At 37.5% G+C, this 19456-nt stretch overlaps 1 protein-coding gene across 1 annotated transcript in view; it reads left to right on the top strand.

Annotated features, from left to right (window-relative positions):
• NAA15 (N-alpha-acetyltransferase 15, NatA auxiliary subunit) overlaps positions 1-15938 on the top strand; it is a 36151-nt gene extending 20213 nt beyond the window's left edge. Inside the window, exons 8-20 of the mRNA XM_088164145.1 lie at positions 171-266; positions 401-507; positions 908-980; positions 1569-1738; positions 2282-2434; positions 4429-4557; positions 6977-7190; positions 8004-8197; positions 10313-10421; positions 10757-10855; positions 11571-11714; positions 12143-12240; positions 14482-15938. Of these exons, the coding sequence (XP_088020271.1) occupies positions 171-266; positions 401-507; positions 908-980; positions 1569-1738; positions 2282-2434; positions 4429-4557; positions 6977-7190; positions 8004-8197; positions 10313-10421; positions 10757-10855; positions 11571-11714; positions 12143-12240; positions 14482-14682 (1787 nt within the window). The 3' untranslated portion in view covers positions 14683-15938. The remainder of the gene's footprint in view (positions 1-170; positions 267-400; positions 508-907; positions 981-1568; positions 1739-2281; positions 2435-4428; positions 4558-6976; positions 7191-8003; positions 8198-10312; positions 10422-10756; positions 10856-11570; positions 11715-12142; positions 12241-14481) is intronic.
• The last annotated feature ends 3518 nt before the right edge of the window (positions 15939-19456 follow it).

The following is a 19456-nucleotide window of genomic DNA, read 5'->3' as shown; positions in this document are numbered from 1 at the left end:
ATGAGGAGGAAATTCTGTCCTTTAGGAAGGATATAGCTGTTATATGTCTTATATTATGGTTGCTATATATTCTGATTCTTTTTTTAGTCAGGTATAAATTACTTTCCCTGCCCCCCTTTTCCTTCTTGCCAGAAAGGAAGGGGAAAGTGAACTGTAAAATTCTTTTCCAGCTAATATGATGGAGAGACTAAAGATCTATGAAGAGGCCTGGACTAAATACCCAAGGGGACTAGTTCCAAGAAGATTACCATTAAACTTTTTGTCTGGTAAGTGCACTTTTTGCTGAGCAGGTAGTGATCAACACTTGTGTTTCTTAGATTCTGATATAACAGTATAAACAATCTGCAAGTGATGAGTAATGTCTGGTAAAACAAAATCAACAGGTCTTTTTCCTCTCAAGGTGAAAAGTTTAAGGAATGTCTGGACAAGTTTTTAAGGATGAATTTCAGCAAAGGTTGCCCACCAGTCTTCAATACTTTGCGGTCGTTATATAAAGACAAGGAGAAGGTAAGTGTTCTAACCTCATGTTCTACCTCATAACTGTGGTGTCTTGAAGAGATGAAGGAAACCATTTTCTTCAGTGTTCCCTCCATCAGCACTGCTTTAGATGATCTGATATAGCTGGGAGAAGTACATAGATTGGGCATACATGTGCCAAGCTAGTAAATGTAGAAAACTTAAGATTTAGTAATTCGAAGCTGTGTAAGTGTTCACCAAGGGAGGCCTGGTCTTAATTCGTTAAAGATAGGGTGAGATTGAGTACATTCTCAAGTGTAATGTAATTCAGGGTATTGCAGAGTTTTCTTACCAAAATAACTAGTTTGGGTAACACCAAGTAACTCAAGTTGAAATAAAATACAATCTGACCCACGGATTATTTTTTCTGTGTCTCGTCTTGCATGTGTAGGTGGCAATCATAGAAGAGCTCGTGATAGGTTATGAAACCTCTCTAAGAAGCTGCAGGTTATTTAACCCAAATGGTGAGTGCTGAGACTGTTGTGTTTCATGAAGTAGTGCCTGCTTGTAAGCATTGTGTGTCCACTCAGAGGTGGGGAAATAGGGAGTGAAGAAACCGAGGTGGTGTGGGTCTTTTCTGTTTTTCCTCTAACACAGAACTGAATCATAGCTGTCAAATATAAAGTCTGTATTCAAAATATAGTCACTCTAAATTTTTTTTCTGGATCCATAAATTTAGTCATCTCTTTGCAGTTTTGTGTTCAAGTATGCTATTTTTAAGACTTGAGTTTATCACTGTTCAGGAAACTGAAGTTTGAAAGCTGTGTCAAATCTATAACTACAGAAATGTCAAACAAAAGGCAATATATACTGATAGTACAATCTTCAAGCAGAGGTGTGCTTTTGGAGCTTTTGGTGGGGACTAGGTTTTGTGTTCTTGGAGGTTTCAAAAGCTCATGGTCCAAACCTGGAGCCAGTTGTTTGGAAGCTCTCCTAGGTCTGATAGAGAGGCAGAATTAATTAACTTCAGTGGCTGTGTTCATAGCATTCTACTTCTGGTATGTTGTTTTAGTAATAAACTGAACAACCTCTCTTCATTTTACTGCTGCCAGATGATGGTAAAGAAGAACCTCCAACCACTTTACTCTGGGTCCAGTATTATTTGGCTCAACATTATGATAAAATTGGACTGCCATCCCTGGCTCTAGAATATATAAATGCTGCTATAGAAAGTACTCCCACTTTGATAGAGCTCTTCCTTGTGAAGGCAAAAATCTATAAGGTAAGTTTGGCTTTATTCTTAGTGACCAAAGGTTCTTACTTTGTTAGGAATTTCAGTGAGTTTCTAGGTAAAGGGTATTGTTTAGCTACTTGAGGTCGGGTTTTCTGCTGCATATGAAAAAGCCACTATTGTAGGTTTTTAACTCAGTAAAGAAGAAATGGTCAGCAAAATGTGAATTCTCAGTTTAAAATTAACACTGATAAATTAGATTGAGTCTTTCACTTGTTCTTACTCCCTGATTTTTTTAGCTGCTTAAAGCAGTTTCTCAAAGGCACTGTGATATTGTTTCAGAAGGGGATTATCCAAACTGGTTCTTCAAGCATTTTCAGGAAAAATATTTAGTGCTAAAAGACCAGTAATTCCATAATGAGAAAAGGTATTTAACTGCTTTTTGTTTCCTTTAAAGATTTCTTGCTTTTGAAGAAAGCTAATTTTTTTTAAAAAAGTCTAAAAAAACCTACTTATATCAAGCAGTGAGTAGATAAAACACGCGTGCTTTATAATTATAATTATTAAGTCTGACTTAAATTTTTATCTTTATAGCATGCTGGAAATATTAAAGAAGCTGCAAGGTGGATGGATGAGGCTCAGGCTTTGGACACAGCAGACAGATTCATCAACTCCAAATGTGCAAAATATATGTTAAAAGCAAACTCCATTAAAGAAGCAGAAGAAATGTGCTCTAAGTTTACACGGGTTTGTTACACTTAACTAGATGTCTTTTTGGAATAATGTGGGCCTAATCCCTTGTGGAATAACTTCTTGTTTTTAACTTTGCACTCAGCTTCACTATCACATTTAATTTCTGTTTCAGAGCAACTGTGGTTGCTTGCTTCAGTTATGGTAGTCCATTGCAGGGTTTGAATTAATCTTGGATAAGTACAATACCATAGTAATAAGTGAAAACTCTGTAAAGGTTTGGATTTAGTTGTTTTTGCCAGGTAGGAAAAATGTAGCGTGCATGCTTTAGAGAGTACTTCTGAGAAAATAATTTTTGCACAATAATCTTTGGGGGGTTTAATGTTGATTCTGTAGGATACTTGAAAGATCTGGTAAAGTTGTCCATGTCTTTTATTTTCTAATGGTAGTAAGTTAGAGAATTCAGTTGTCTCTTGGAACATAATTTTTTTGTGTAGCTAACAGCTGAGAACCTTTGTGAGGTGTCTTCCTTGTGTGGACAATGTTTCATTCCCAAGTCCTTGTTTATCACTGGTGAAGGAAAGCTGCATGTTACACCTCTTTTAATTTTTCCATGTTCTTACACATGACCAGTTATCTGGAAGAAAAATACTGTTATGGAAATTGCATAATTTTATACATCACTTTTTGTCCCTGCCCCCCAGTAACACCATTTTGTTAGGTTTGATGGTCACACAGGTTAGTTACTTATTTTAAAATGTACTTCTTTGATAATATTCTTTGATAACTGCAAGTCAAAGCAGTTCAGTGAAGTCTCTCCAGACCATTTGTCAAATGACAGTTTGGGAATTCTGGCAGTGTCATTTGTGTGTTGTCTGAGACAGGCAACAAACTGTTGGCTCTACCTGCAAAAGTAAAGCCTTTTCTGTTTGTTCCATTTTCTCCTCTCTTAAGGAGCAGGAGAAACCTGGAATATAAGGCAGGTTGAACAGAGAGAAGGGTGAGTGGTGTTTATAAAGGAAATCTGAAGGATCTTGAGAAATGAAGGCTATGTGCAAGCAGACATGAGGGGAGGGCAAGTTCTGTTTTATATATCCCCAGTAGCTTTATGTGGGAGTTTTGATGCAAACCCACGATGAATTTAGGTTCATTTGATTGATTGGTAATTTAATTTGGTTAATTAATTTGACACCTCAATGTCTGAAGCAGCTCTAAGATGATGTTCAAAAGAAAGCATACCAGTTACCCAAAACTGAACTGAGAAAATATAAATTGATGTTGCTCTATAGAATCTTATTCATCTCCATTTGATCTTATGTCTAGTGCTCAAATACAGGCTTCTTAATTGAAAAACAATAGAGTTCTAGATTAAGCATAATGAAAACAGAACTGACACTTTTCTCGTTTTTAGTTGCCTAAATGAGGCTCTTTCATTGCTAAGTTCTGTGGATCTGTGCAAGTATATATAAATACCAGATTTGAAAGATAACTGTAATCCCCTTTTTTGAACCAGGTGTCAAAGTTAACAGTATTGCTTTTGCCTTGCTACTCCTCTTTAGTACTGATTGCTTTAGAAATAATAATCTGTTACTACTATTGTGAGGATGCTTAGCTCAATCAGCAGTTCTCTGGAAGATGCAGATGGCAATTTTAGTTGATGGGGGGGAAAAAAAATCCTGCATGGCTAGAACTTTTCTGCCATTTTTTCCATGCTACAATGTGTTACTTGTGTGCACAGAGTATTAAAAATACTGAATGAGGGTCTCTCCCAAGCTAAAGATGAGGAACTGTCACAGTGAAATGGTCACTGCCTGGCTCTTTGTGTCTTTCTGACTCTTCCAGTTGGTGTAACAAAGATTTTTATATTTATTTTAATTAATCAACAAAGCTAGTCAATTTTAACTGTGGCATTTCCAACTTTCAAAACTCCAGTTCTGAGATTTAGAATTCATTTTCTTTCTTTGTGCTTTTAATTAGGAGAGGATAAAAGAAATAGCAACTGATGGATCCAGTGAGATATATTTTTTGTGTAATGCTGTTTTTGCTTTTAGGAAGGCACCTCTGCAGTAGAGAACCTTAACGAAATGCAGTGCATGTGGTTTCAGACAGAATGTGCACAAGCCTACAAAGCAATGAACAAATTCGGAGAAGCACTTAAGAAATGCCATGAAATTGAGAGAGTACGTATTCAGCTCCACTGCTTAGGGTGGAAAACACTGGTTTAAGTGTACTGTGCTGATTTGTTACTTTTCTGAGCAGTAAAGGTGCATTTCATGTAGCTTCAGGAGAGATTTCATGTTGATTACTGGCAGGTTTGTACAGTTGCATTTCCTCCTAAAAGTACCATTGTAAACTGTGTATTATGAGAAGATTTTATAAAGTTATTTGAAGATCCAGATGAGAGCAGAAAACTGTTAAAAATAATCTTAGTTCTGGCAGTGTACATAAGAAATGGGTATTTAGGTACAAACTAAGAGTATGTGAACTTTAAGTACAAAAATAACTGGATGAGCTGACAAAGCCATCCTTAAAGGGACAGATGTCAGTTACTGTTAAGGTACTGTTTTAGAGGTACACAACAAATGTTTAAAAAAATGAACAAAAATATTAACTATCTTTTCCTTTAAAAAAAAGCTACAGTTTAAAAGAAGCTATTGCAAAAATAAAGACTTCTTAAATTAGAAATTTTATTAGAGGGGGAATACTTGCTCATTAAATGTAGATATCCATAGTGAGGTAAACAACAAAATTTGAATGCACAACTTTAAAAAGAAGCAGGTATGGGTTTGGTTTTTTTAAAGCACATTAAAAAGACCAGACAGCTGAGGGAAGGAAGTGCTGAAAGAGCAGAACTTAGTAGGAAGCTGTGTCTCTTTGCTAATAGAGAGGCATTCGGAGATTCAGCACTGCTGCTCTTCTGCAAGGAGGGCTCAGCTCTGGGATATTCTCTGATTTGAAAAAAGTGATGTAAGATTATCAGAGTAACCTGGCCTAGGGGAAGGTGTCCCTGCCTATGGCAGAGGGTTGGAAATAGATGATCTTTAAGGTGCTTTCCAGTCCACACCAGTTTGTGATTTGCCAGGACCATGCTTTGTTTGCACAAATCCTTTAAATAAATTAATATAAGATTCTTTTGCATAAGAAAAATTTCTGTCCATTACATAAATTCTGTCTTGGGTACTGGAAGAGATCAGCAAATGAAGTGATAACTTAGGCCACCCAAAAGAAATATTTTTAAGGATTTAAGTCACTACGTTTAATTTATTTATTGGATTAATTTACTGGAGGTGTAGTAAAGTTCAACAATAAGATAAGCAAATATGTTGAATTCAGAAACCATCAACAAAGTTTTTTTGTAAGAAAACAGTGCCTTCTAAATTTTTTAGAGAGGCCAGTTATATGAAGGGGGCAGTCTAGTTGATAAAATGTTCTGGTTTTTGGAAGCAATTTTTATCAGAAAAAGTAGGGAGGTTGATCTCATAGATTTAATAGCTGATTCATGGCTGGGAACACAGAGTAGGAGCAAATAATCAGCTTTTGCGAGAAAAGAAGTTTATCATGGAGATTATTAAGGCCTGTCTTATAGAGTCTTCATTATTTCATCAATGAATGATCACCGAAGCAGACTGAATACTGCAAGGACAGCATCTGCTCTGTCTCAGGACTAAATGATTAAGCAGCCCATGAAATGTAATGTTCAACAGTGTAGTCAATGACAAATTCTCTGCCTATGCATAAGTAGTAAAAGGTCTTAGAATAATTAATGCTGCTCAGGAATCCTGAAACCATTAGAGATAATGCTGCAAAAACTTCTGTGCTGGTATGGAGCAGCAGGCAAAAGGACACCTGAGGAATTAAAACTCGAGAGGTAGTACTTTTCTTCAATTATGGAAGTCCATCACACTGTTTTCATCTGAGTGTCACACCTTCTTTAAAATGGGCTAGTAAAACACCTGCTGTGGGGTAAATTCCAAAGGAAGAGACTGCAATTAGCTTGTTGTGCTTACTCGTCTGTCTGTCCCGAGCTTTGACAAACAAAGCTGAGTTCAGGATAAAGTTAGGAGATCATAAGTACTTGGAGAAGTTCAAGAGGGAAATGACTTTTTGCTGCTTCTTAAACAAAAACAAAGGGACATGAGATGGTGTGGAAAGCAGAGCTTGAACAAAAGAAAGTACTTTCTCACATCATGTCTGATATAAGTGTAGAAGTTCATTGTCCTAGTAGTGGCATGAATTGGAGTGAATTTTTAGTGGAAATTAAAATTATAGTTTTGAATGAAAAAACTAGAGCAAGTAATAGAAGAAAAACTCCTCAAATTGTGTTTAAATACAATGACTGTAAAACCTTTGTCTGCTAGGAAATTCTCCGAGGTAGTAGTTACTTTTAAGAGAATGTGAAATTGGTATATTTAGGTTCTGGGCTAAGATGCCTTCTGTCCTTTTCACTATGACTTAATTTTTGGAAGGTTTTATTAATGTTTATAGTAGTTAGGCTGTACTTGTCAAACAGTAGACTTTTACTAAATCATTATTTTGAAAGTCCAGGTTAGTATCTCATGGTTAATACTTGCTAAATAATGTTGTGTTCCATTGTGACAGCATTTTGTAGAAATCACAGATGACCAGTTTGACTTCCATACTTACTGTATGAGGAAGATCACCCTTAGGTCTTATGTGGACTTGTTAAAACTAGAAGATGTGCTTCGACAACATCCGTTCTACTTCAAAGCAGCACGAATTGCCATAGAGATCTATCTGAAACTTCATGATAATCCCCTAACAGATGAAAACAAAGAGCATGAGGCTGATACAGGTATTCAAACCTCAGGGTTTATTCATGCAGTTTCACTAATTAGTGGGTGTTTTAGGGAGGTCTGGCATGATTGTCAACTGTGGTAGCCAAAACCAGAGTTCTACACAACTCAAAGTAGGCAAACTGCAGCTTGGACTGCATGGTAAAGTAGATGTTCTGCTGGGAATTAAAATAATGTATGCTTTTATTGTGGTTATTATAAAACAATGATGGGTTTGTGGTGAGAGTTGTAACTCTTAAGTACAAATGTTTGTGTTATGGAATGACTTCAAAACCATGAATTCTCATGGTGGTTGGTCCATGGAATAGGAGGTTGAAGCAGATGTGCTTGGTAGTAGCTCTTTCTAAGCTTTTTATTAGTGTTCAGAAATTTCACTAGGTAGCAACTTAAATTTTATCATCTCTTGCTTCTGATGTAAAAAATAACGTTTAAATCATCTATTTTTTTTTTCCTCCCATTTCTGATTGGAGAACAGCTTAAGCAGTTATGGCTTGGGGCACCTCAGATGGTACGAATAGAGGATCCTTCAAGAGAAAATCCTTTAAGAGGAATTTGTCAAGTTTTAGTATTTTTCATCTCATTATGCTCTTATTTTAATTTCTGCCCCCTGATTCCACTAAGGAATTTGTGAATTATGAAGCAACAGCATAGGCTATAAAATAATCTACCCATAGTAAATAAACTTTTACAAAGATAATGACAGCATTGCTCATTAGTAGATATGGTTTAAAAAAGATGTTGTCTGACAACTGCTTGATGCTTTTAATACTAGACATCAATTTTGTGTGGTTTTGTCCTTTGTGTGTGTACAGCAAACATGTCTGACAAGGAGCTAAAGAAACTACGAAATAAGCAGAGAAGAGCCCAGAAGAAAGCACAGCTGGAGGAGGAGAAGAAAAATGCTGAGAAGGAGAAGCAACAGAGGAATCAGAAAAAGAAAAAAGATGATGATGATGAAGAAATTGGAGGACCGAAAGAGGAACTTATCCCTGAGAAGCTGGCAAAGGTGCTTACCAATGTAATAATAAAGTCTTAGAAATTTCTAGAAAAGCTGCAGTGAGCACACATAAAACTTAAGCCATTCAAATAACTGATTTATTTTTTTGGTATGGCATCTCTTCACAGGCAGCATTTTAAAAATAGTTCCTTTCTAGGGCTAGTTTGTTAGATACAGTGTCACTTGTGTGGAAATGACAGCTTTTCTGCCTAGTTCTTAAAGGCAGTAATTGAATTCATAAACATTTGCTACATGTGGAATTATCTCCATGTGTCTACTGCACTAACTTGTTGATTATACCCTATTTCTCGTTGGTTGTGTGGAAGTCTTTCTATCCTGTATGTAAATGATTATTATCATTCACTCTTTTATGCCCCCTGATACTCTTTTGTTTGCATAGTCAGCCTGTGAAAAAGGAGATGTTGAAGCACTGAATGCTTTAACAGGATTTCTTTGCATATGTTTTGAATGGGGAAAAAAGGAATTAAGAAGCTGTAGTAGTAAATAGCAGACTAGACTGAGATGGTTTAGAGATATGGATTAAGAACTATAGTGAGATATAAAAGGGAGATGACTCAGAAGACTCATGTTTTAGCAGAAGTTATACCTGTAAGAAGCAGGAAAGCACTCCAAAAATGTGAGGGAAAGATAAAATTATAGAGGCTGGAAAAATTAAATTATAGCAATAGTAGTATAGATTGCAAGTCTTTATAGATCCAGCATTCTGGATCTATATTTATACTATTCACATTGAAATGAATGGTATTTGCTCTTGAGGGGATATTTGAAAGTTGAGTCAGTGAACTTCACTCTGTAGCCAGGAAGCAAGTGATTCGTTTAATAACTTGACTAGTTTATTAAGAATGTTGGTATTCCCATTTTTTAGTTCACTGGTTGCAAGGACAGAATTGCAGTGCTAGCCAAGATGGAAATGGAACAGCATGTATTGAAATTGAGCTCTGTAATAGAGGGATATCGTGGGATAGCTGTGAAAAATCTAGCCAGTCCCCAAGATTATAAGGAATAGTTGCAGATGTATAATGCATTCCTTTGGCAAATCTACTTATGTCTTTAATATACAGGTGTCAATATAATATAATTCCAAATTCAATATCACAATCATGATATAGACGCTTCCAAATGCAGTTGGTGCCATTTTTGACATAGTTGGTCACTTGCAAATAGTTTTCCTGAAACAGCTGCCCCTAGACTTGTTTGGATATGTATCTTTGGCACTAAAGGCATGGCTTTGAAATGGGATTTTATAGGTTCCAAATAGTTCATGTGCACAGTATGTATGTAAAATCAGCAGCACGTAGAAGTGATGTGTTTTTATGACAGGTGCTGTAGTTATATTTAGCAGGAAGGTATCCATTGTGATCTTCAACTCAAGTTATTTGCAACAAAGTGTATCACTTCAATGTTGTTGGATTGGTATTGGTACACAACAAAATTTCTATTTGCTTCTTAGAGAGTAGTTTCTGTTAATAAAAAAACTAAGGAAAACAGACTGTTCTTGTTTGAGCAATCCCAAACCTCTGTATGTGAGATACCTGTCTGTAAAGAACCGTTGCACAGAATTAATTTGTGTGAAATTTAGTGTAATCCATTTACTGGATAACACTAGCTAAGATCAGGAGACCTTTTTAAATATCTAGTGACTTCCAGCTTGCTGTTGGTATTCTGGCTGGGACTGTTGCCATGACCTGGCAGCTTTCAGGAACCTTTCTGAAGCTCACATGAGCAGAATGTCATGGGTGTTTATCAGTCATTTGCCATCATCTCAGGCCCATGTTTGTAGGCTGGTATGAGCAGCCACACTGCCCTTTTCAGTGCAGGTTCAGCTCCAGTTGTGTTCATTCCTGGTGTATGATAAGAAGGAAAAGATCTGTGTCTCTATAGTGAGACGTGATTTGTAGCCATCAGAAAGCAAATATTCTGGACTTTTCAGTCTGTGTTTAGATACTGAGTGAAAGTTGCAAAATTTGTAACAGAAGAGCTTCTAAGCATCTTATGGCACTGCCTTAGGAGAGCAACTCTGTGATGTTACTCAGCAACAGCTGGTTTTTGTGTTTGTAGTTGCTAGGTTTGACTTAATTGTGTGTCACTTCCTTGAATCTGTAGGTTGAAGCGCCTTTGGAAGAAGCCATTAAATTTTTAACACCCTTGAAGAATTTAGTGAAGAACAAAATAGAGACTCATCTTTTTGCCTTTGAGATTTATTTTCGAAAAGGTAGGTGAGAACACTTAATGAAAGCAAGCAATTTGTGAATCATAAAGGTGTATATTGGAACTTAAGCAGCAATTATTGATGAGGTGTGAGGAGCCCATCCCTGCCAGGATACAAAGCTTTTCACTGGACCAAGACCCCAGTCTGTGAAAACCAAAGTTTGAACATTTGGTGATTATCTACTTAATTCACTAGTTAAATAGATGCATATTATTAAAAACAGCAGCACACTCAGTTGTAAATTCTTCTAATTTCAAACACTAAATACTCCTGTAACACAATGCAATGAGTTCCTACCACAGGTTTTTGAACATTTGTCGACACTTTTTTTTTTCCAGAGAAGTTCCTTCTAATGCTTCAGTCTGTGAAGAGAGCCTTTGCTATTGATTCTAGTCACCCTTGGCTTCACGAGTGTATGATTCATCTCTTCAGCAGTGGTATGTATCTGTTTGGTAGGACTCCATCTGTGCACACTGCCAGCTGATGCTAAACCTGCAGTCTTTGATTTTTAGCACAATCAATCCAAAATATTTAAAGCATGTATTAGAAAGCATGTATATAAAGAAAGCATGTATTTTTAAACAACTGATTCATGCTAAAATTAAGCATGGTTATTGTGACTGCATCTGGACTTAGGAGTCATTCCAGTGTTGCTAAGAATTTTTAAGACTGTGAGCAGTATACAAAGCCTGAAAGAGACAGGCAGTGAAGAAATGGAAACTGCAGAGTGAGGGATGTGGCTTTTCAGCTGACAGCATGCAAGGAGAGGGCTTAGAATTCTGTCCTTACTGGTAAAACCTGGAAGAATTCTCTCCCCTGTCCCAAAGGTCACCATTCTGGTGGGGGCTACAGAGTTGACACACTTAAGAACAGACTTGTATGACATTAACCTTCGAGCCTAATAGGTTTTAATTAGCAAAGGGGAGAGTATATTAATGTAAAAAAGTTTGGCTTTTTCTAAGCATCGTTTAAGTGCTGCAGTTAAGCTTCTTCTAACCACATTCAATATTTACCTTTTCAAATTTCATGCATCTTCCTTTGAGATACTTTCCAATTATATTAATATGTAAACATGAAATATACTAAAATAAATACATAAATCATATTTTATTGTGATTACCTGTGCCCACCTCAACTTTTTTTTTCCAACAGTATCTGAAAGTAAGGATCTGCCTGATGCTGTTAGAACAGTGTTAAACCAAGAAATGAATCGGCTTTTTGGAGCAACTAATCCAAAGAACTTCAATGAAGCTTTCCTTAAAAGGAACTACGACTCACTGCCACATAGATTATCAGGTATTTGCCTTTCTTCTTGTTCTGCCCTACTTCTGCATCTTCTGTGCTTCTCTGGCAGTGGTATCTCAGTATCAGCCCCAGTGATGTAATAGTCATTCCTTCATTCTGGTGTGCTTTTCTTCTCTATTTGTTTTTCTGAAAACCACAGCCAGGTTATCTGTAGTTTTCTTTAATTTTCTCTTTGTGCTGCTGAAATGTAAATGTTGATATTGATTCTAATGTGTGCAGAATGTTTGTTTTAATGCTTTATTTAGAACTTCCCTTCTACTTGCTTGGGTCTCGAGCTTTATGCTCCAAATTCGTTCCATTTTGAACTTCTGCTGGAGAGTTCAGTCCCCTCTCTTCCTCATGATATCTCTAATTTATGTTTTTATATAAGATGCTTTTGGTTACCCACTGGGTGATGAGTTTTATTTTTCCTCCTGTAGCTGCCAAAATGATGTACTATTTAGATCCTTCCAGTCAGAAAAGGGCAGTGGAACTGGCGATGACCCTGGATGAATCCCTTATTAACAGAAATCTTCAGGTAACATATTTATAAATTGTTGACAACTTCTGTTTTATCAGTGGAAGCTTTAAGCAAATTTTGGAGGTAAGAGGAAGCTGAAATCATTGCTGTGCCTTAAGGTAAAGAGGTTGAGTGGTGAGACAAAGGAGTATCAGGTTCATCTGAACTGTAATATTTAATATCCTTTTTGCACATTTAAATTAGTTTTGTGATAATATGAAAATAGCAGCAGCAAAAACCGTATTAGTGCTACAGGTAATGGGAAAACTTCCTAAGCTTGAGGGCATTCAGAAGGCAAAAGAAAAGGTGGCAGTTTGTCTGAGCTTTGGCTGCCACACAGGCAACTGTTCACAAGCAAAGGAGTGGTGCAGACTCTGGGAAGGCTTTCCATAGTCAACTTCCTGCAAGCTGTGGGAATTACCATAGGTTTAATAAAAGCTGCATATGCACAGTTTTGCCTTAGCATGTAGTTAAGTGAAAAGCTCACCAAATGTTGAGTCTTTGCTCCATTCTGGTGGTCATGGAATTATCTCCCTCTGACACAGCCTCCATGTCCCTTTCCCCATTCCCCCACCTTCATCTGGGAAGACTTGTCAGTTCTGACTCACAGTTTACAGTAGTCTGTGCACTCAGTCTTTTAGATCTATTGCAAGTAAATTTGGTAAATGTTTACTTAAAAATTATTCTTTTGTTGACAAAAAAATGGAGTTTTCCAAAAAACAACTCTTAGGAAATACAGTGTGTTCAATAGAACATTAATTATGAAGGGTTTTAAGTTGATAGCAGAATTTTTGGACCAGACAGAGTGAGGAAAAAGCGACAATAAAGGACAATTTGCCTTGATTTGTAGATTTGTTTAGGATGTTGAAGATTAAAATCCTTTCTCTGTTCTAGCTTGTGGTATGGGATGCAAACTCATGTCTTTTATATTTGAAGTACATATCTAGCATTTTTCATAAACTTGGCTTTTTTGGGTGTTGTTTTTTGGCTTCAAGTCTTCTTAGTGTTTGTGTGGTCTCAAAGATCTTAATCTAGATTGTCAATAGATTTAGAAAACAAAAATTAATTTGCCTTCTATTTGCTGATTTTTGCCTGTGAGTGGGATTCTGGGATTTGGACTGGGGAAATATTAAGTGTAGCCAAAAATGCTTAGTTGTTTTGGAGGTGCAAACTTGGTTAAGACTAGAAGAAGATTTCACCAACTCAGCAGTGCATAAACATCCTATAGAGTACATTGTGATAAAACTGAAAATGTTGAATTTAAGTATGTTTGGTGCCAACATTAAGGTAGAGTTGGACTTGTACTGAACTTCTAGATGAGGAATTGAAAGTGCCCTGAAAATGGAGAATTTGGAGGAGTCTGGGTGTTTGTTGAAAGGCATTTTTGTGTGCAAAGAGATCAAATTTATTACATTTCATTGTAGTAAAAAAAACCAGCTGTCTCAGAGCACACTGCAGGCATAAAACCAGATATATTTGACCTTTGGTGGATGCCAGTATTACAAAGAGCAAATGTGAGGAAAAGGGGTCGTTGAGGAGAGCTCCATAACCCAACAGCAGGAGGACAGAGCAGTTAATCCCAGTACAGAAAAGAAATAAAAACTGGACTAAATGTCAGAGGAGCAGGAAAAGCCTGCCTGGCTGTGCTAATGCCTGCACACAGCCATGAGCAGGTGTTAAATGCAGCCAGGCTTTAGTGGGGCTCAGTAAATTGGTTTCTCATGTTTGGAATGCAGGCTGAAAAAAATTCCATAGCAAATCTCCTTTTCCTCTTCTAAATCATGAACAAAAATGAACAGGAAACTGCATATATCTGAAAAATGTGGTACTATCAGAGTAATTTGATTTCATTGAAAGGTATGTTATGTGTTGCTAAAATGGTCAGTGTGTCCCAAGAATGGTGGGGTTCTTGGTTGCCAGTTAGCAAGAGTAACATTTTTTTTAGGAAAATAAGAAACAAGTGACAAATTAGTATTTCATTTTACAGTCGAGATTTTTAGCTGGGTTTTAGATCCCTTTTTAAATTGCATAATTTCAAATTAGACTACACTGCTATTTCATGCTGTGTTTAGTTAAAATGCCATTTGATGGTGTAGTGTGGCCCTTGGAGCAGGTTTGTGGCAGAAATGTTATTTTAAATTCGTCTTGTGAGACTATTCTTATCTCAGACAGAGGAACTGCTGTTTGAAACCTGTGTTGTGAGTGTTCAGCTGAACGTTTAAGAAACCATAACACTTCTTTATTTTTCTCTTTAATTAGACTTGTATGGAGGTATTAGAAGCTTTATGTGACGGTAGCCTTGGAGACTGTAAAGAAGCATCTGAAACTTACAGAGCAAATTGTCATAAGCTTTTCCCTTATGCTTTGGCTTTCATGCCCCCTGGATATGAAGAGGATATGAAGATCACAGTTAATGGAGATAGTTCTGCAGAACCTGAAGAACTGGCCAATGAAATATGAACAACTTTATTGGAAAAAAATGACGTTGGACCATATCTGGTGTATAATATTTTTGTCACGCACCTGCTGAATTGTTCTAACTTACACAAAGAACAGAAGGAAAAAAAACCCGTTGCCTTCAAATAGTTTTACTTTTTTTTTATCCTGCTGACAAAGTATATATATAAAATATCTAACATATTACTGGTTAATAGGTTGTTTGGTTTCTTAAAAATTAAAAGCTGCTAAAATTGACAAAAAGGAAAAAGTAAACAACCCTTTTCCTCACCTACCCACCGATGTTTTTAAACTAATTTATACGAGACCTGGAGGTGTGTAGCCCTCAGAGCAGGTGTGTGGCAGAAATATTAACTTTAAATTTGTCTTGTGAGATTACTGTTATCTCAGACAGCAAAACTGCTGTTTTAGCACTGGATTCTTTCACTGAGCACAAAGAGTTGATGGGGCTTTAGCATCTGACTGATTTTGATACGGGGGATGATTGTGTCCATAGGAAGTATGCAATGTGAATCAGAATATACAGAGAAACCTGCAACATATTTGCTATGTTGGGGTGCTTGGACATACGGATATCAACCAGAATTAAGAAACATAGTGTGTTCAATAAGCTTGTTGTGTCTCTGAAATTCACTGTACACGATCAGTTCGGTGTTCTTGCACCACAGTTTTTACCTGAAGGAACCAGTTAAAAATGGTCTCTTGGAATTAAACTTGGGGTGGGGAGAGGAGAATCAACATTGCTGTTCTTGAGATGAACCTATTGGCATAGGTTGGCCAAACTTTTTAAAACTGTAATGCAAGAACCAAATAAAATTATGCACTGTGATGTGGCACCAATTAGAAAGATCGCATGCATTTTTCACGTAGAGTGAAAACAAAATGAGAACATACTATGGCTTGAAGTTGCAAAGAGGAAAACTCCTGACTACCATTTTGACTGATCAAGAGACTAATAGATTAAAACCTCAGCAGGCCTTGTTCACGTTATGCAGAAAAAAAAAAAAAGTGCTGCAGTTTAGATACCTCTGGAACTTTTCCACAGTGTCACAGGTTTGTAATACTTGAAGCCCTACATTTCTAAGAATATATTTCTTGCTCAGTTGTTTCAGGCAAGCCCAAGACTTTGTAACTTTTAAGGGGCCCAAGATTTTTTTTTCAATAACAGACCAGCTTCTTATTCCTGCAGTTACAGATGTAATTTCCTTTGTCAAACATAAGGTACCAAATATAATGCAATAAAACGTTTTGAAAAACAACTGTGTGAATATTTAAACCAATCTATGTTGTTGTACTTGGACAGTGAATGGGTTTGCTGGAGTGCAGCTCAGGGCTGGCTTACTGTGCTGTCCAGTCATGCTAACAATGTCACTGCTACTGGGTGGTCATTGAGTATAAAGTGCAAATGCATTCTGTGTAAATACTGAATGTCTGGGAAGTCCTATAACACAATGCTTTGCTTTTAAGTTCCACCAGTGTTAGGATGAATTTTGTTTTCAAAGTCAAGCTCCCGTCTACAAGTCTACTGTGTTAATAATATAGATAAGTGCTCAAATGTTTTCTTTTGTAGGCTCATCATATAAAACAGAGCAGAAATAAACTACAGCTTACAAAGTGAGTGCCTTCTTTGCTGCAGGAGTTCAGTTACAGAGTATCTGTTGTGTGGATACACAGCCTTCCTCTTCCACATAATGGAATTCAGTGATTGACATGTACGGTTAAGAGATCCCAGAAGATTTACTGCAGTTTGTAGTTTTCTAACTGTCACAACAACAGGCTTTTGTTTATTGTGTCTTCAGCTCCACTTTCTTTTCATGGTTAGCCTATCCTTGTGTACATTTGCAGTATAGTTCCCCTCAGAAGTGTGGGTTGCTGTATTTGTATATTTAACCTGCTGGGCTTTTAGGGACTGGAATACCTACAGAGCCTTTAATTGACTCTGGCATTGATGTCTTGATCTCAGTTGTTTCTGCAGCCTGGGATACTTGGACTGCATGTCTTCTGCAACTCCTGGAGATGGTTCAGTCTTACCTGCACAAGCTGTGAGCTTTTGGCCTTGCCTCTTGAGTATTGCTGCCCATTTTTTGGCTGCTTAAGCTGGAGGCAGCTGAGTGCTCGCTCATAACAGATTGTGAATTGCATCAAGCAAATTATTTTTTTTTCCAAATATGGGGGTTTTGGGTGCTGCCTATAAATGGGATTATTTCCTTTTTCACTGCCTGTTTTCGTGTTGAAATGGATGAACAAAAAGCCAGAAGTTACTTGTTATCTTTAATTGTGCAAATGGGAAAAAGGATGCTTCAATGGGCCTTCCAGAATTCTCCATCTACACATCTGTTTTGATTTCCCTGAAGACACTTCATAATCTTGCTGAAAGGCATTCCCACTGCTTCAGAGATGATGCTTTTGGATTAAAGAGGTTACTCATCCCCTTCCAGAAGACTGCAAGCCCAGGACAGGAAACTACACCAAGAGTTTGCCTGAAGATGGAGGTTCTTTAATTGGCAAAGAAATTGTTATTCCTTGATCTTCACATCTGTCCCGTTAGATGCAAGGCTGAGTTCTGAGGAAGAGCTTTTAAGAGCTGGAAATGGAGTTGAAATCCAGTGCAGTGAGTCTTCTTTGGTAGCACAGAGTGCTGTGATGCAGTGGAAGCTTTCCTTTGTGTGTTGAGATCCAAAGTTGTAGTCACCAGTGCTTTGCTGCCAAAGCAGTTGAGCAGGGAATGCAGTTGTGGTCGGTGACCTAGATCATTGGCATGACAAAATTTATTTTGATTCTTCGTGATTTTCACTGAGAAGGAGGATGTCACCATCAGTGGAGCCACTGGTGATGACACATGATACAGGTATCTTGCCTGGGGACAAAAAAAATTCAGACAATAAATTTTGCCTAGGTAAGAGAAGATGGTGAACATTGCATAAAGCAATGCCAGAGTTAGATGTGGGCTTAAATTGTAGGGAACTGGAAGCTGTGGTTTTCCCTGTGATGGTGGGTGAGGTACTTGCTTCTTCCATGTAGAGACCAAAGCATGCAGGCACGTGTGAACAAGCAGGTAAAATAGCCTCAAACTTAGTATTCACTGACTTAATTTCTTTGCATATGAAATGCCTTAAAAGCTATATTCAACATTTTTTCTTTTTTTTCAGTAGAGGTCTTAATATTTGCATGATCATAAAGGGGAAGGCTTGTCCTGATGCATGCTGTGTCAGCCAGAACACAGAGGGAAGTTTGTCACCCAGGTTTTCCCCTGACATGGGGAGCAAATTCCAAGTTTCCCAGGGAGCTCTCTAGGGCTGGATGAGGTGTTTATGATCAGCCTGTTCCATCTTCCTTTAGCATTTGGATTTGCCAGGTCTGGAGGTGCTGCAGCCATAACAGTAGACCCTGGAAGTTGGTGTAGCAACTCACAGATTGAGTTGTGTTTTCCCTGTAGGAAAACACCCATGAGAGCAGGGGAAATCAGGCCTGAGGAGCCAGAGGTGCAAATATAATTTCATTATCATGTGAGCAAGGTAAATAAGAAGACTTAAGGTGTCTGTCTCATGTGATGCCTTTGGGGGTTGGAGCAATGGTGCCATCGTGCCTGCAGCATTCACGTGCTGTTGCCACAGTTCTGTTTTGGGCACGTACTACTCATGCCAACCAAACCACTTGATACCATAATCCAGCTCAATAGACCCAGATAAAAATCTTATTTTTCCCTTTCTGTGATTGCTTTAACTGCTTTTCCAAGTGTTCTGTACAGAGTATCTAGCTAACTTTAAAATCTTTTTCCCTAAGGAATTTTGCTTTACAAATGCCATTTTTACTTAAGTGTAATGTAAAATAGCTTGAACTATGTGGAAGTCAGAGTTACACTCATGTGATAACACAGTGCTTTGGGGTCCTGTGAAGGAAAACAGTGCAAATGTAATGTAATTAGACAGTTGTATCAGTAACTGATTTAAGCTGACTGTAAGCTCATTAATGAAAGGTCCTGTTGAACCTTAAAAGTTCAGTTGGAGGGAAGTGGTTGCTGAGCCTGGGGAAAGGCTCTTGCTTCCAGGACCTTCCAGTTATCATCTGTCCTGAGATGGGATGAGGTGAGGTGCAAAGGGTAAATGCTTTTACAAAACCTCTGGCCATGCAGTCATGATTATATTTCCTGGAAATTAAAACTGCAATCAACACTAATTTTAATGGCTGTGTTGGGCAGAGACACTTCCCAGGAACACACAGCCAGCAGTGGGAATGGCAAGGAGCAACTGATAGAGCAGCTCGTCAAAAGAAGACTGAAGACTGAAATGAGTTATAAGAAGGTGGCATATACCAAGTTCCATTTGTGATTAAATATAAAATAGCTTTCTTATTACCAGGAAGATGAGTGAAGCTGTAAATACTGTAAATGCAGTCTTCCCATGCCAAGGAAGCTGTAAATGTGTATTACTTCTGGAGTGGTAAAAGCAAAACCAGTAGTGTATTCACAAAGACTCTAGCTTTGTATGTTAGTCTTTATGCAAGTTGTGGCAGAAAACTGGGAGGACAAAATTTGTCCACTTTGCAAGAGACAGTATCAAAGAGTTTGTAATATTGCAAGAGAAATATTGCTACAAAATCCAAAGCATCTTGGAAGAGCTTCCCTAAGATGTTTGTTTTAATTAAAAGTGTTAAACCTGCTAACTGTTCATAATGAAAGACAAAGGAGTGCTTTGACAAAATATTTCTGCCTGGCACTGCCCATTCAATATCTACCTCTACTAGTCCTAGTCTAGTTTGGCTACTGCATAATTTTAGC

Source organism: Sturnus vulgaris, chromosome 4 (assembly GCF_052056855.1).
Source record: "Sturnus vulgaris isolate bStuVul1 chromosome 4, bStuVul1.hap1, whole genome shotgun sequence".
NCBI lineage: Eukaryota > Metazoa > Chordata > Aves > Passeriformes > Sturnidae > Sturnus > Sturnus vulgaris.
Note: the sequence above shows the minus strand (reverse complement) of the source record. Positions and strands in the feature narration are given on the sequence as shown.